Raw genomic sequence first — 13,527 nt, 5'->3', positions numbered from 1 at the left:
CCATAAACAGGGACCGGCAACGGTAACCCAGCAGCAGCAGCAGCAGCAGCAGCACACGTGATGGAACAGGAGGAGGCGCAGGAGGAGAAGGCCACGCTTTGTGAGACACAACAACCCAGGCCTTGCATGAGGACAAAAAGCGTGCGGATAGCATGCTTTGTACCGCCATGTAGTCATAAATGTAATAAAGATAAGAGGTTCCATAAACAGGGACCGGCAACGGTAACCCAGCAGCAGCAGCAGCAGCAGCAGCACACGTGATGGAACAGGAGGAGGCGCAGGAGGAGAAGGCCACGCTTTGTGAGACACAACAACCCAGGCCTTGCATGAGGACAAAAAGCGTGCGGATATAGCAGCAATGCTTTTTGCCGCCATGCAGTCATAAATGTAATACAGATGAGAGGTTCAATAAACAGGGACCGGAAACGCTAAACCATCCCAGATGTTCATCGGTCATGTTACTTGGTTGGGGTCCAGGAGTGTTGCGTAGTCGTTTCCAATCCAGGATTGATTCATTTTAATTTGAGTCAGACGGTCTGCATTTTCTGTGGAGAGGCGGATACGCCGATCTGTGATGATGCCTCCGGCAGCACTGAAACAGCGTTCCGACATAACGCTGGCTGCCGGGCAAGCCAGCACCTCTATTGTGTACATTGCCAGTTCGTGCCAGGTGTCTAGCTTCATGCCCGGTTTCAGGTCCAGCGGTGCCAGCCACAAATCCGTCTGTTCCTTTATTCCCCTCCAAATTTCCTCCCCTGTGTGCTGCTTATCCCCAAGGCAGATCAGCTTCAGCAACGCTTGCTGACACATGCCAACAGCTGTGCTGCACTGCTTCCACGATCCTACTGCTGCTGGTGCTGGGTTAGCATTTCCGGATGAGGTACAGCTTTGAGATGCGTTGGAGGAGAAGGAGTCAGAGAGGTAGGTGCTGCTGTTGTTATCCAGCTGTTTGCGGCGTGGGCAACACCCGCGCCGTAGCAGGTGAGGAATCGCTGCCAGGCTCCACAAGGTTCACCCAGTGCGCGGTAAGGGAGATGTATCGACCCTGGCCGAACGCACTCGTCCAGGTGTCAGTGGTGAGGTGAACCTTGCAGGCAACGGCATTCTTCAAGCTTCGGGTTATTTAGCTGACCACGTGCTCATGCAACTCAGGCACTGCAGAGCGCGCAAAGTGGTAGCGGCTGGGAACCACGTAACGTGGGATGGCCACTGACATCATGCCCTTGAAGCTGTTTGTCTCCACCACTCGATATGGCAGCATTTCGCAGGCCAGAAGCTTGGCTATGCTGGCTGGCTGTTACTGCCACGGCCCGGGGGTCATTTGCTGGCAATTTCCTCTTGTGCTCAAACATCTCAGAGACAGACAACTCAACCGTAGCGCTGCACACCGAAGGGCTGTTGGTTGTTGTGTTTGATGAACACTGGGAGACCTCAAGAGCACTAGTCCGGAAAGTGACAGTGTCAGCATCGTCTGATGTTTGTGAATGTTGTGAACCACGCAATGGCTGGGCTACTGCTGCTGCTGAGGCGGGTCTGGTGGTGAGTCTGGTGAACCCAAGGGAGGCAGTGTTGCTGGTGGTACCCTGTCCTGCCGCGTTTGCCCACAGAGTGGGATGTTTGGATAGAATGTGGCGGCTCATGCTGGTGGTGGAGAGGTTGTTAATACTTTTCCCCCTGCTCAGGCGGGTCTTGCACACCTTGCAAATCGCCATGGTAACATCCTCAGTGCAGTCTTCAAAGAAAGCCCAGACTTTAACTGGCTGAGGACTCGGACCTCGTGCGTGATGTGCTGGTGCTGCTTAACCCACTGCTGGACGCTTGAGAGGTCATCCAAGTAATTATCTGGTCCTGTTCTTTTGGATCTGTGAGGGTTGTTGTCCTGGACAACATGGGCAGTATTGAGTGGGTTTTCTTGGGTGCTCCCCTGTGGCCTGTACGTGAACCGTCAGGGGAAACACCTCTTCCCTTGCCCCTCCCTCTTTCACCGGATTTCTTCCTCATTTCACTTATCCTTAAAGTACACGCTGACTGGCAGCAGTACAGTGGCAGTACAGAAATGCTATACAGTGGTGGGTGAGCGGTGTACCACTATTGTCAGCAGTGACACAGAGCACAATGCTATACAGTGGCGGGTGAGCGGTGTACTACTGTTCCCAGCAGACACAGAGTGGAAGTAAACACAATGCTATATAGTGTGGCTGAGCCGTGTACACAGAGTGGCATTAAACACAATGCTATATAGTCTGCTATATAGTCACCCCGAACAGGGTGATGTTCTGCAGAACCCGAACAGTGGCAAACACTGTTCGCCCAACACTACTGGGAGGGAACGCAGATTTTAGTACCTAAACACACGATACAACATGTTTTCCGGGGTCGGACTCTGAGGCACATACAGATGGTCCCGATCATCATCCTCATCATACAACTCTTCTCCTGAGTCTGACCCACCCACCACCTCTGCCACCCCAACATCCCCAGACACAGACCCCTCATCGTCCTCAACATTAACTTGGGATGCTGGCCTGAGCCAGACCTCCTCCTCCACATCAGGCCCCATCATCTCCTCAATGGCAGCCCTCATTAATCGCTCTGGCGACGGACTGATGGACACAACGTTCTCCTCCGGGGAGGGCTGCTGCTGACCACTGGCTGCTGGGGTGGATGTTATAGCTTGCGTGGGGCGTTGGCTGTTGCTGTTGTTGGGAGTGCTGCTCACAGCGGAGGTCTCTGGGGAACTCATGTTGAGCTCATATAGTGGTTGACGGTGAGTGGAGTATTACTGATCCCAGCAATATACACACTGACTGGCAGAGTACGCAATGCTATATAGTGTGGCTGAGCGGTGTACACAGAGTGGCAGTAAACACAATGCTATATAGTCTGGCTGAGCGAGCGGTGTACTACTGTTCCCAGCAGAATCAGAGTGGCAGTAAACAATGGTATATAGTCTGGCTGAGCGGTGTACACAGAGTGTCAGTAAACAATGGTATATAGTCTGGCTGAGCGAGCGGTGTACTACTGTTCCCAGCAGAATCAGAGTGGCAGTAAACAATGGTATATAGTCTGGCTGAGCGGTGTACACAGAGTGTCAGTAAACAATGGTATATAGTCTGGCTGAGCGGTGTACACAGAGTGTCAGTAAACAATGGTATATAGTCTGGCTGAGCGGTGTACACAGAGTGGCAGTAAACACAATGCTATATACTCTGGCTGAGCGAGCGGTGTACTACTGTTCCCAGCAGACACAGAACAGTAAACAGAATGCTATATAGTGTGGCTGAGCGAGCGGTGTACCACTATTCCCAGCAGACACAGAACAGTAAACAGAATGCTATATAGTGTGGCTGAGCGAGCGGTGTACCACTATTCCCAGCAGACACAGAACAGTGAACAGAATGCTATATAGTGTGGCTGAGCGAGCGGTGTACCACTATTCCCAGCAGACACAGAACAGTGAACAGAATGCTATATAGTGTGGCTGAGCGAGCGGTGTACCACTATTCCCAGCAGACACAGAACAGTAAACAGAATGCTATATAGTGTGGCTGAGCGAGCGGTGTACCACTATTCCCAGCAGACACAGAACAGTAAACAGAATGCTATATAGTGTGGCTGAGCGAGCGGTGTACCACTATTCCAAGCAGACACAGAACAGTGAACAGAATGCTATATAGTGTGGCTGAGCGAGCGGTGTACCACTATTCCCAGCAGACACAGAGTGGCAGTAAACAGAATGCTATATAGTGTGGCTGAGCGAGGTACACAGAGTGGCAGTAAACAGAATGCTATATAGTGTGGCTGAGCAAGCGGTGTACTACTATTCCCAGCAGACACAGAGTGGCAGTAAACAGAATGCTATATAGTGTGGCTGAGCGAGGTACACAGAGTGGCAGTAAACAGAATGCTATATAGTGTGGCTGAGCAAGCGGTGTACTACTGTTCCCAGCAGTGACACAATGACAGGGGGGACCCTGGCTAGCGTGGCTGGAGCGCGAACTACCCTGCCTGCCTACCCAAAGCTAAACCCACAGACAAATGGCGGAGATATGACGTGGTTCGGGTATTTATTTACCCGAACCACGTGACAGTTCGGCCAATCAGAGCGCGTTCGGGTCCGAACCACGTGACCCGTTCGGCCAATCACAGCGCTAGCCGAACGTTCGGGGAACGTTCGGCCATGCGCTCTTAGTTCGGCCATATGGCCGAACGGTTTGGCCGAGCACCGTCAGGTGTTCGGCCGAACTCGAACATCACCCGAACAGGGTGATGTTCTGCAGAACCCGAACAGTGGCGAACACTGTTCGCCCAACACTAGGCAGGAGGACTTCTGATTGGCCCAATAACGTCATCCCCGAATCCCGAAGCCGAAACCGAACCCACAGCTCCATCCGGCCGAATTCTAGTGCGCACATTCGGCAGGCTTCGTATTCGGGTTCGGCTAGGATTGCAGCATTCGGGTTCGGGTTCGCATGCGGCAAACCCAAAAAACACCCGCATTTTTTGGGGAAACTTCGCATTCGGGGTCCTGCTGAGCAACCCTGCTTAATACTGAGGTTCCTCTAGTTATCTAATACTAAGGATAACCTGTAGCTACCTATGAGGCAAGGGAAGTAAGGGAGAAGTGACAGCTGGGCCAGCCAGCACACTTGCAGTGCAGTTCAGCAGAGGTTTGTATGTTAATGGAGGGTGAAGTCTAGGCTGCCAGGGCATCTGTACCTCTAGGCTCCTGTCTGTGATGTAAATCCGAGCCTGTTGCCTTGTCAGAGGATTTGCTTGAAGGAGTTGGTTTGAGTTTAGGAGAAAGATTGCAAAGAAAGAAAGGTGTTCCTGTGCCTGGAAGTTTTGGTGAGGATGGATCTGTAGCAGAGGCCTGATGGGAGAAGGCTATAGTAGTGCCAGACGGGGTGGAAGGGGTCTTTTGTTATGCTTTTGGCCCTGGTTCTCATTTTGGAATTGTGAAATTTTATAACAAACCGCAGTGAGTAATATTCCACAACTATCTATCTTATTTCAGTGACATCCAAGGACTACAATCATTAGATTAATCTTATATTTATTAATTATTTTCATTATTGTTTATTTTACTTATTCTTCTTTTTTATCTTATAGTGGCACACTGCAGATCTGGGGAACTGCCCACTTAATTCTAATTAATAAGTCTCTTTATTAGGAGAATGCATACTTCAGCATATCCCCCACTCTTCATACCTTCATATTTATTCCTCATCCATATCATTGTATGACACCATCCGAGATATTAAATACATACTAATTGATCCTCTTATTATATCATTTTTAACCCCTTATTGTACTATTACCAATCGGTGCTGTAGAGTTGCGGTGTAGGTAAATAAAATCCACAGTTAGAACGGGCTTCAATAAGATGGCCGCTGCCTTAGAACTACAGGAAGGCGGGGCAATCACATTACATTGAGAACCACTAATGGGAGAGTCATTCCCCGCACTCTAGGCCGAATAGAATACGATCCTGTAATGGGGCGACATCAGTTCGACATCACTTTTGCTTACACGCATAGCACGCATAAGTCCCTGTACTGTATTGCCAGCAGCCTTTACTCACCTCCCAGGCTCCAGTGATGAGCAGCTCTAGCCCTCTCCGCTTTGGCTGGCATCCCCGCTCGCACTGCCGTAAAGTTCTGTCATCAATCCGGGACCCGACACTTAAGGCAGAGCGAGCGGGGTTGCCAGCCAGAGCGGAGGGGAGCGATGATTGCTGGGAGAGCATCAGGAAGGTGAATCCCTGTCCTCTTCTTTCCCTCAGACTGCCACTGCCAATAGTGATCACTATGATCGGCCAGCAATCGTAGTGATCAGGAGCCATCGCGATTAGCTCCTGATCACTTAGTGGAGATGTCAGTTGTTATATGACAGCTTAATCTCCCCTCTGGGGTGTGCATGTTTGCATCAGAAATTTTGAGTGTAGAGTCGCACTTGCTTGGCTTCCATCAATTTCAGATGGTCAGGTGTGCAGATCCAATAGTCCCAGACACCATGGGACACAAACTGTAGCAAATGAAGAAAAAGATCCGCACCACCTTCAGAAAAGCTTAGTCTGTTTTATTGGAAAAAGACATACAAATTTAAAAAGAACTTTAAGGCAGGACAGTCCACTGTTTCGGGCTCCTGCCCATCTTCATGCTGCCTAGTTCTGAAGTGACATACAAAAACACCAACATATATACAGAGAAACAACCAATCACTGAGTATATACTAATTAGAGGACCTGATAGGAAACAGCCTATTTACATATCTAGTCACACCTCCAACTCCCCCATTGGTGGATCTGAGCAAGATCCAAACATTCAAAAAATAACAATCAATAATGGCCGAATAAAAGATCAGGCATACCTCTAAGATGTATTGGCAAAATATCAGCCAAAACGCCATGGTGGAATATGCTGATTAGCAGAAAAAAGAAAAAAATCCATAAAGTAACATTTTATTTAAAAAACAAAAACAAACGATCTTTCAATCTCTGTGTCGTTTGGCCAACATAGCACTTACCACATGGGCATTTAAGCATATAAACCACCCAACGAGAATCACAAGTGAGAATATGTATGATTGCCGCGCACCTAGCAGCACCACAATAAGGAGCTTTAACAAAATGTTGGCTGCAAGGAGAAAAATGGATCTGTACCCCAATCCACTCGAATTAAACAAAAAACACAGTATTACTCCTGCGCACTCAAAAACAATTTAATACCATCAATTAAATAACAATAAAAATCATACCACACACGAGTAGCTCCACTAAAATCGCAACCACACTGTCACTCACATCTAGACAAATCTGCAGGTATGCAGAGACCTTACACACCTCTCACACTGAAAAGTCCTGCAGGATCCTGCTAATTAGCCTGATGGTTCAGAGCAGCAGTTTGAGGGTGCAAAAATATGCGAGCAAACACTTCAGTGGCAGATTAAAGGGACTCCGAGCAGTGCAGAAACTATGGAAAGATGCACATCATTTTAAAGCGCTCTTTCTCCTCTTTCCAATGATATATAAACCGCCGCCCTACGCCTTTTAGTTTATGCTATTTTTGCGATTGAAATTGCCGTGGCCGCGATTTCAATCGCAAAAATAAAGAAAACTAAAAGGCGTAGGGCAACGATTTAGGTGTCGCCAGAAAGAGGAGAAAGAGAGCTTTAAAATGATATCCATCTTTCCATAGTTACTTGTATTACACAGGACGACACTTTCCCCAGTGTCAGCAGCTCCATTCAGCAGAAAAAGTCGCCCTGTGTAATACAATGTAACTATGGAAAGATGGATATCATTTTAAAGCTCTCTTTCTCCTCTTTCTGGCGACACCTAAATCGTTGCCCTACGCCTTTTAGTTTTCTTTATTTTCCGCAACGTTTTTATTGGAATTTTTTCTTAATCTGCCACTGAAGTGTTTGCTCGCATATTTTTGCATCCTCAGGGCCCTTTTCCACTACAGCGTTTGCGATTGCTTAATCGCAAAACCGCAAACCGCTAGTGATTTGTCAAATCGCTACAGTTTGCTTTTAACATAGGAATCGCGGTAGGTCATTTCCACTACCGCGATTCGTTTTTGACCGGATCGCGATCGCGCGGCGGAGCGATTATTGCCGCGATTTTGCTATGCAGTGCATAGCATAGCAAAATCGCGGCCGCGAACGTCGGGGAATCGCCGGTAATTGCGATTCAGCAATCGCTAGCGTTCAGCGTGAACGCTAGCGATTGCTAGTGGAAAAGGGCCCTCAAACTGCTGCTCTGAACCATCAGGCTAATTAGCAGGATCCTGCAGGACTTTTCAGTGTGAGAGGTTTGTAAGGTCTCTGCATACCTGCAGATTTGTCTGGATGTGAGTGACAGTGTGGTTGCGATTTTAGTGGAGCTACTCGTGTGTGGTATGATTTTTATTGTTATTTAATTGATGGTATTAAATTGTTTTTGAGTGCGCAGGAGTAATACTGTGTTTTTTGAGAATCACAAGTGTACCTATCTCGTATGGCATATCGTTTACCACTCATAGGGTGAAAAAAGGTATCACCCTTAATGAGGCTATTACAAATATGACATTGTAAACAGGGAAAAACGCCACATTGCTTTGGTTGTTTATTAATACTGATATCAGAATGAACCAATTTACTCCTAAAGGAGGGTGCTCTTTTGTAACAGAACATAGGGGGGCGATTAAATTCCTTAATATAAGGTAATGAATCCCTAAGAATATTCCAATGTCGTCTAATACAACGTTCCACTTGACTACTGACTACACTATAAGTGGAGACAAATGCAACCCTATCTTGTTTATCTTGTCTACCAGAGCCTCTCCTTCTCCTACCCCCACCTGGTCTATTATCAAGTTGGTTAAGAAGTAATTTGGTAGGGTATCCCCTTTGCTTAAAGCGTACCACCATTTCGGACAACCTCAAGTCTTGTTTGCCCTCCTGGCTGACAATTCTGTCAACCCGTTGGAACTGTCCACCAGGGATATTATGGATCATGTGCTGCGGGTGAAAACTCCTGAAATGTAAAATAGCATTTCTGTCAGTCTCTTTACGAAAAAGATCGGTCACCAAGTGTCCATCTTCCTTGATAACCATGGTGTCTAAATAAGAAATCACATTAACTGATCATGATAACAAGTAAGGAATGTTACACACTCTTTGGCTGTCCTCCAGCTCCTGCACAGTCAGAGAGAGTGAGTCACATTCCACACTTGTTACATTCTGTTTACTTAAATGTATCTATCTAAACTTCGGCTGCGGGGAGCAGTTCTCTCCACGGAACTTTAAAGCTCTGTGTGTAACCCTTCCAATACTGGTCTAGTAAAAAAAAAATGCTGGTTGCATATAATATGCTGTAAATAATATTTTAGAGCAAAGTTGAAATGCAGGGTTATATTCCGCTTCAAGAAAGGGCACAATAAAAATTATTTTTATTCTAAACAAAGGACTACTGACTTATTAAGGTAGAACCTATTTTATTATCTATTATATAGCTACTGGTGCTTTTAAACATTGATATATACTAGACACATTTAAGTACTCCGGGCACCTCCCATCCAACGTTGTCTATTTATCACCCCCTGCCAGGGGTCCCCACCACCCCAGGTGGCCTTTTCCAGGAGCTGTGCACTTCATTCAACTCTCACAAGGCTGAGTGGGGATGGTACTTCCCCACATGCAGCTTTGGAGAGCCCCTTGACGTAACCCAGCTTTGTGAGTATAATTCTTTCTACTTGAATGAACATACAGACCTGAAAACCAGCGATAATACACCAGATCGGGCTCCCAGTGTCCTTTTGTTTCTTTTATCTTTTTTATAAGCTTCCTCATTTTGGAATTGTGTAAGAGGTCCAGTGGAGGCAAGGGAGCCCTGATGATACTCTCTGCAGCATTGATGACCCTTTGAAGTTTGTATCAGTTTCTTATGGATGCACCAGCATACCAGACAGTGATGGAGGAGCAGAGGATTGATTAAATGTTGGAGGAGTAGAAGTTGGTCAGTAGTTCCCTTGTAATTCTAATTTTTTTTCAGATATTGAAGGAAGAACAACCTTTGCTGAGCCTTCTCCTGGGTTTTTATGGTGTTCTCATCCCATATGAGATCGTTGGTAATGGTAGTGCTCAGAAACTGGACTTTTGGTACCCTTGTGACTTCAATGGAGACCGGGTTAAGTGTGGATGTTTCTTTTGAAGTCTACCGTTACCTCTTTAGCTGTACAGTTTTTGCAGATTTATGAACCAATGAAGCAAACAGAGAGAGGGGAATTCTGCATATCTTTAACACCCAACGATATAATTTTATCATGGTATCCATGATGTTTTCTTAAAAAGATACAGCCGCTGTAGATATAGCCTAGGCTATAAGAAGATTGCCATCACCCTGAAACTGAGCTGCAGCACAGTGGCCAAGGCCATACAGCGGTTTAACAAGACAGGTCTCACAATGGTCAACCAAAGAAGTTGAGTGCCCGTGTTTAGCACCGTATCCAAATGTTGTCTTTTGCAAGTATACATAATGGTACTGGCAGCATTGGTGCATAGGTTGAATAAATGGGGGTGTCAGCCTGCCAGTGCCCAGACCATATGCCGCACACTGTATCAAATTGGTCGGCATGGCTGTCCTCATACTAGGTGGTTCAGATGGTGTCAAGCATGTGTGGCAGCAACAAGGTGAGGAGTACAAAGTCAAGTGTGTCTTGCCTACAGTTAAGCGTGGTGGTAGGAGTGTCATGGTTTGGGATTGAATGAGTACTTCAGTTCATTGAGGGAACCATTAATGCCAACTTGTACTGTGACATACTGAAGCACAGCATTATTCCCTCCCTTCGGAAAATGAGCCGCAGGGCAGTATTCAAACATGATAATCACCCCAAACACACCTCTGAGACAACCAATGCCAGGCTAAAGAAACTGATGGTAAAGGTGCATGACTGGACAAGCATGTCTTCACAACTAAACCCTATTGAGCATCTCTGGGGCATCCTCAAATGGAAGGCAGAACAGCACAAGGTCTCTAACATCCACCAGTTGTGTGATGCTGTCATGGTGGAGTGGGAAAGGATTCCAGTGGCAATTTGTAAACCTCAAGTGGACTCCATGCCCATGAGAGTTAAAGGTCAACTGAAGTGAGAGGGATATAGGATATGTGTCTTTTTAAAGTATGCACATTGCCTGGCTATCCTGCTGACCCACTGCCTCTAATATTTTAGCCATAGACCCTTAATTAGCATTAAGATAAAATGTTTCACACAAAAAAAATCTGACAAGATGATGACAAGATGCATGTTTGGTACAGATGTGTGATTCAGACACTACTGCAGAGCGAAATCAGCAGACCTGCCAAGCAACTGGTAATGTTTAAAAGGAAACAAAAATGGCAGCCTCCATATCCCTCTAATTTCAGTTGTTAAGACACTGCTGGAAAATGGGATAGTGGGCACACAAAATACTGATACTTTGGGTACAATTTTGACATTCTTCACTTAGGGTTGTACCCACTTGTGTTGCTTTAGGTTTCTGTGTGTGGAGTTATTGAGATGGGACAGCAAATTTACAGTTTTATACAAGTGGTGCACTGACTACTTTGCATTGTATAGAAATGTCATATCTTCAGTGTTGTCTCATGAAAAGATATAACAAAATATTTACAAACATGTGAAAAGTGTACTCACTTTTGTGACATACTGTATTTGTTGATAAGAAGTAAATAAGAAAAAAGGAATTTACCGCAGTGGTTTGGTTTAGGAGCCATTTTTATTTTTCATACTGAAGAAATGTAAGTAGAGATGCCGCATCAGTACTACAGACACAGGGTTACTACCAGTCGTGGATCAGAGCGGAAGCCAAGACATTACTGGGTTTTTCCCAGGCAGCCTGGGCTATGCATACCGCAGTTCAGTTTAATGCTGGTACCCAGCACCATACAATTTTCACATCAGATAGATGGACAATTTCCTGTTGTTTGATCATTTCCAGAATGTCCAATCTGATTCAGATCAAGAAATGGATCCATTTTGAGATCAGCACTGTACAAAATCAAAAGCATCATAAGCAGATCGAATTCAAAAATGCTTGAATAATGGGAAAGGCAACTTTCAGTGTTTAAAAGGAAAGGGAAATTAATATGGCAGGCTCCATACTCCTCTCACTTCAGGTGTGCTTTAATATAAAAAAAAAGTGAAACAATAGAGGAAAAAGATAGAAATGCAATTGAAAGATATTTTTTATTCTCACAGAAGTGTTAGTGGAGATTTTTCCCCCAATATTACACAGAGATTTAGTAATAGCCATGGCTCAGAGCAGCCACCAGGACATTATTGAACTTCTCCCAGGTAGCCTGGGTTTGAGGGGTGAATGCAGCTCCCAGCTTGGTGGCCAAAACGATGATCAGCACATCAACAAAACGCTGAGTAAGGAAAAGACACAGAATGAGTAACAGAGGCACAAAAGTTTAGCAGGTTATATAAAGACTGGAGATGCAAGTGGCTGGCAATGTATGAAATTTAATTACCTTTCCTTATGAGTTTTCTCACAGGAAAATACCTTTTCTGAGCAGACAAGAGAATACTCAGACTAGGTTTACTTAGGACATACATTTTTATCTACTTTTTAACATTTTTTTTCAAACACTAGGGACTGAAAATCCAGGAAACTCATTTCACTCCCTCACCTCAGAAGGTAGTGGAAGGACTTTCACATTAGAGTGAAAACCATCCTGAATAATAATACATAGCATGATGGCAAATTAAAAGTAAGAAATAAAAGCATTGTGCTTAACATAGTGTGTTAGGATGTAACACAAATATCTCAACAAATAGAGAAGCGTGGCATTGTAGCTGAAAAATGCATCTTTATTACATACAGCCGGGTACAGATAACGGGTTGAACAGTGGGAGTTGGAAGAGCCTGACAGATGCTTTGCAGTTACCCCCTTCCTGGCAATAGGTGTGTCATGGTCCTTGAGAAAACGTGTCTCCAAGAAATGGCTGTCAGGCTCCGCCCACTCCCACTGTTCACCGTGTTAACTGTACTCAGCTGTATATAATAAAGGTGAGTTTTTCAGCTTCATTGCCATGCTCCTCTATTTGTTGATGCATTGTATCTTCCTTTAAGTATGCATGTATCTGTAGCACTACTACAGATGCATGCCCAGCCTGCAAGCAATTGTATAATGCCAGATTCCCTTTACTTCCTGTACTAGTAACACAAATATCATGGCAAAACGTATATATTACTGTTATTTATCTACATTTTGTATTAAGCATTGCAAGCAAGCAAAAACTTTTGGGATGTAGAATAGCAAGAGAAATCATGCAAATAGCCATTACCCATGTAAAAACGTTTATATTTGTTTTGGGTAGAGCATTAAAGGGTAGAACATCTGTTTTTATTGCCATCCCTATTGGGAAGGCCTCCACTCAATTTCTGTGATGCCACTAATAGCAGGAAGTGAGTACAGCTCTCCAACAGCAATACAGACAGCAAGAAAAACCTGATAAAAATGGAAAGCACTCACTTAAAGACTAACCTTTAAACAAAATACCATAGTAACTAGTAACTATACAATAGTTGCCTTCCATTATCTTGATCATTTTGCACAAGATGTAAATCTAATCGGTAGCTGCAGGTTAGTGACTGTATTTGTATAGGTTTTATACCTTGAAGTTCTCGGGATCCACATTGAGCTCCTCAGCATGCTTCTTGCTGAGGGCAGCCAGGGTGTGCTTCACATCATCCAGATGATGAACGGCTTTGTCAATGGCACCAATCACCTTCTTGCCATGGGCATGGACCTTGGAATTACCAGAAATAGCAGAAGCACTGGAGAGATTTCCGAAGCTGCTGAAATACCTCTGAGTCCAGGGGTAGGTGAGGAGCAACCTAATAAAACACAACAAAATACGCATGCATCATATTTTATACCAGTGTTTAATTTGCAATAAGAGGGGCCACATATAATGATTATCCTTTAACAGGAAGGTGTAATGTTTAACCACTTACGGACTGGACAACTCTGGCCTA

General features: G+C 45.2%; 2 protein-coding genes across 5 annotated transcripts in view; both read right to left on the bottom strand.

Moving 5' to 3' along the window:
• Positions 1 to 13,527, bottom strand: part of LOC137525711 (hemoglobin larval subunit beta-1-like) — a 113,461-nt gene that overhangs the window by 67,381 nt on the left and 32,553 nt on the right. The window lies entirely within an intron of this gene.
• Positions 11,745 to 13,527, bottom strand: part of LOC137525710 (hemoglobin larval subunit beta-1-like) — a 34,337-nt gene continuing 32,554 nt past the window's right edge. For all 4 annotated transcript variants that reach the window (XM_068246878.1, XM_068246877.1, XM_068246876.1 and 1 more), the window contains exons 3-4: positions 13,164 to 13,386; positions 11,745 to 11,911 (exon numbers count right to left, since the gene is read on the bottom strand). In XM_068246878.1, the coding sequence (XP_068102979.1) occupies positions 11,783 to 11,911; positions 13,164 to 13,386 (352 nt within the window). In that variant the 3' untranslated portion in view covers positions 11,745 to 11,782. The remainder of the gene's footprint in view (positions 11,912 to 13,163; positions 13,387 to 13,527) is intronic.

The sequence above is a fragment of the Hyperolius riggenbachi genome, chromosome 7 (genome assembly GCF_040937935.1).
Source record: "Hyperolius riggenbachi isolate aHypRig1 chromosome 7, aHypRig1.pri, whole genome shotgun sequence".
Taxonomy (NCBI): domain Eukaryota; kingdom Metazoa; phylum Chordata; class Amphibia; order Anura; family Hyperoliidae; genus Hyperolius; species Hyperolius riggenbachi.
Note: the sequence above shows the minus strand (reverse complement) of the source record. Positions and strands in the feature narration are given on the sequence as shown.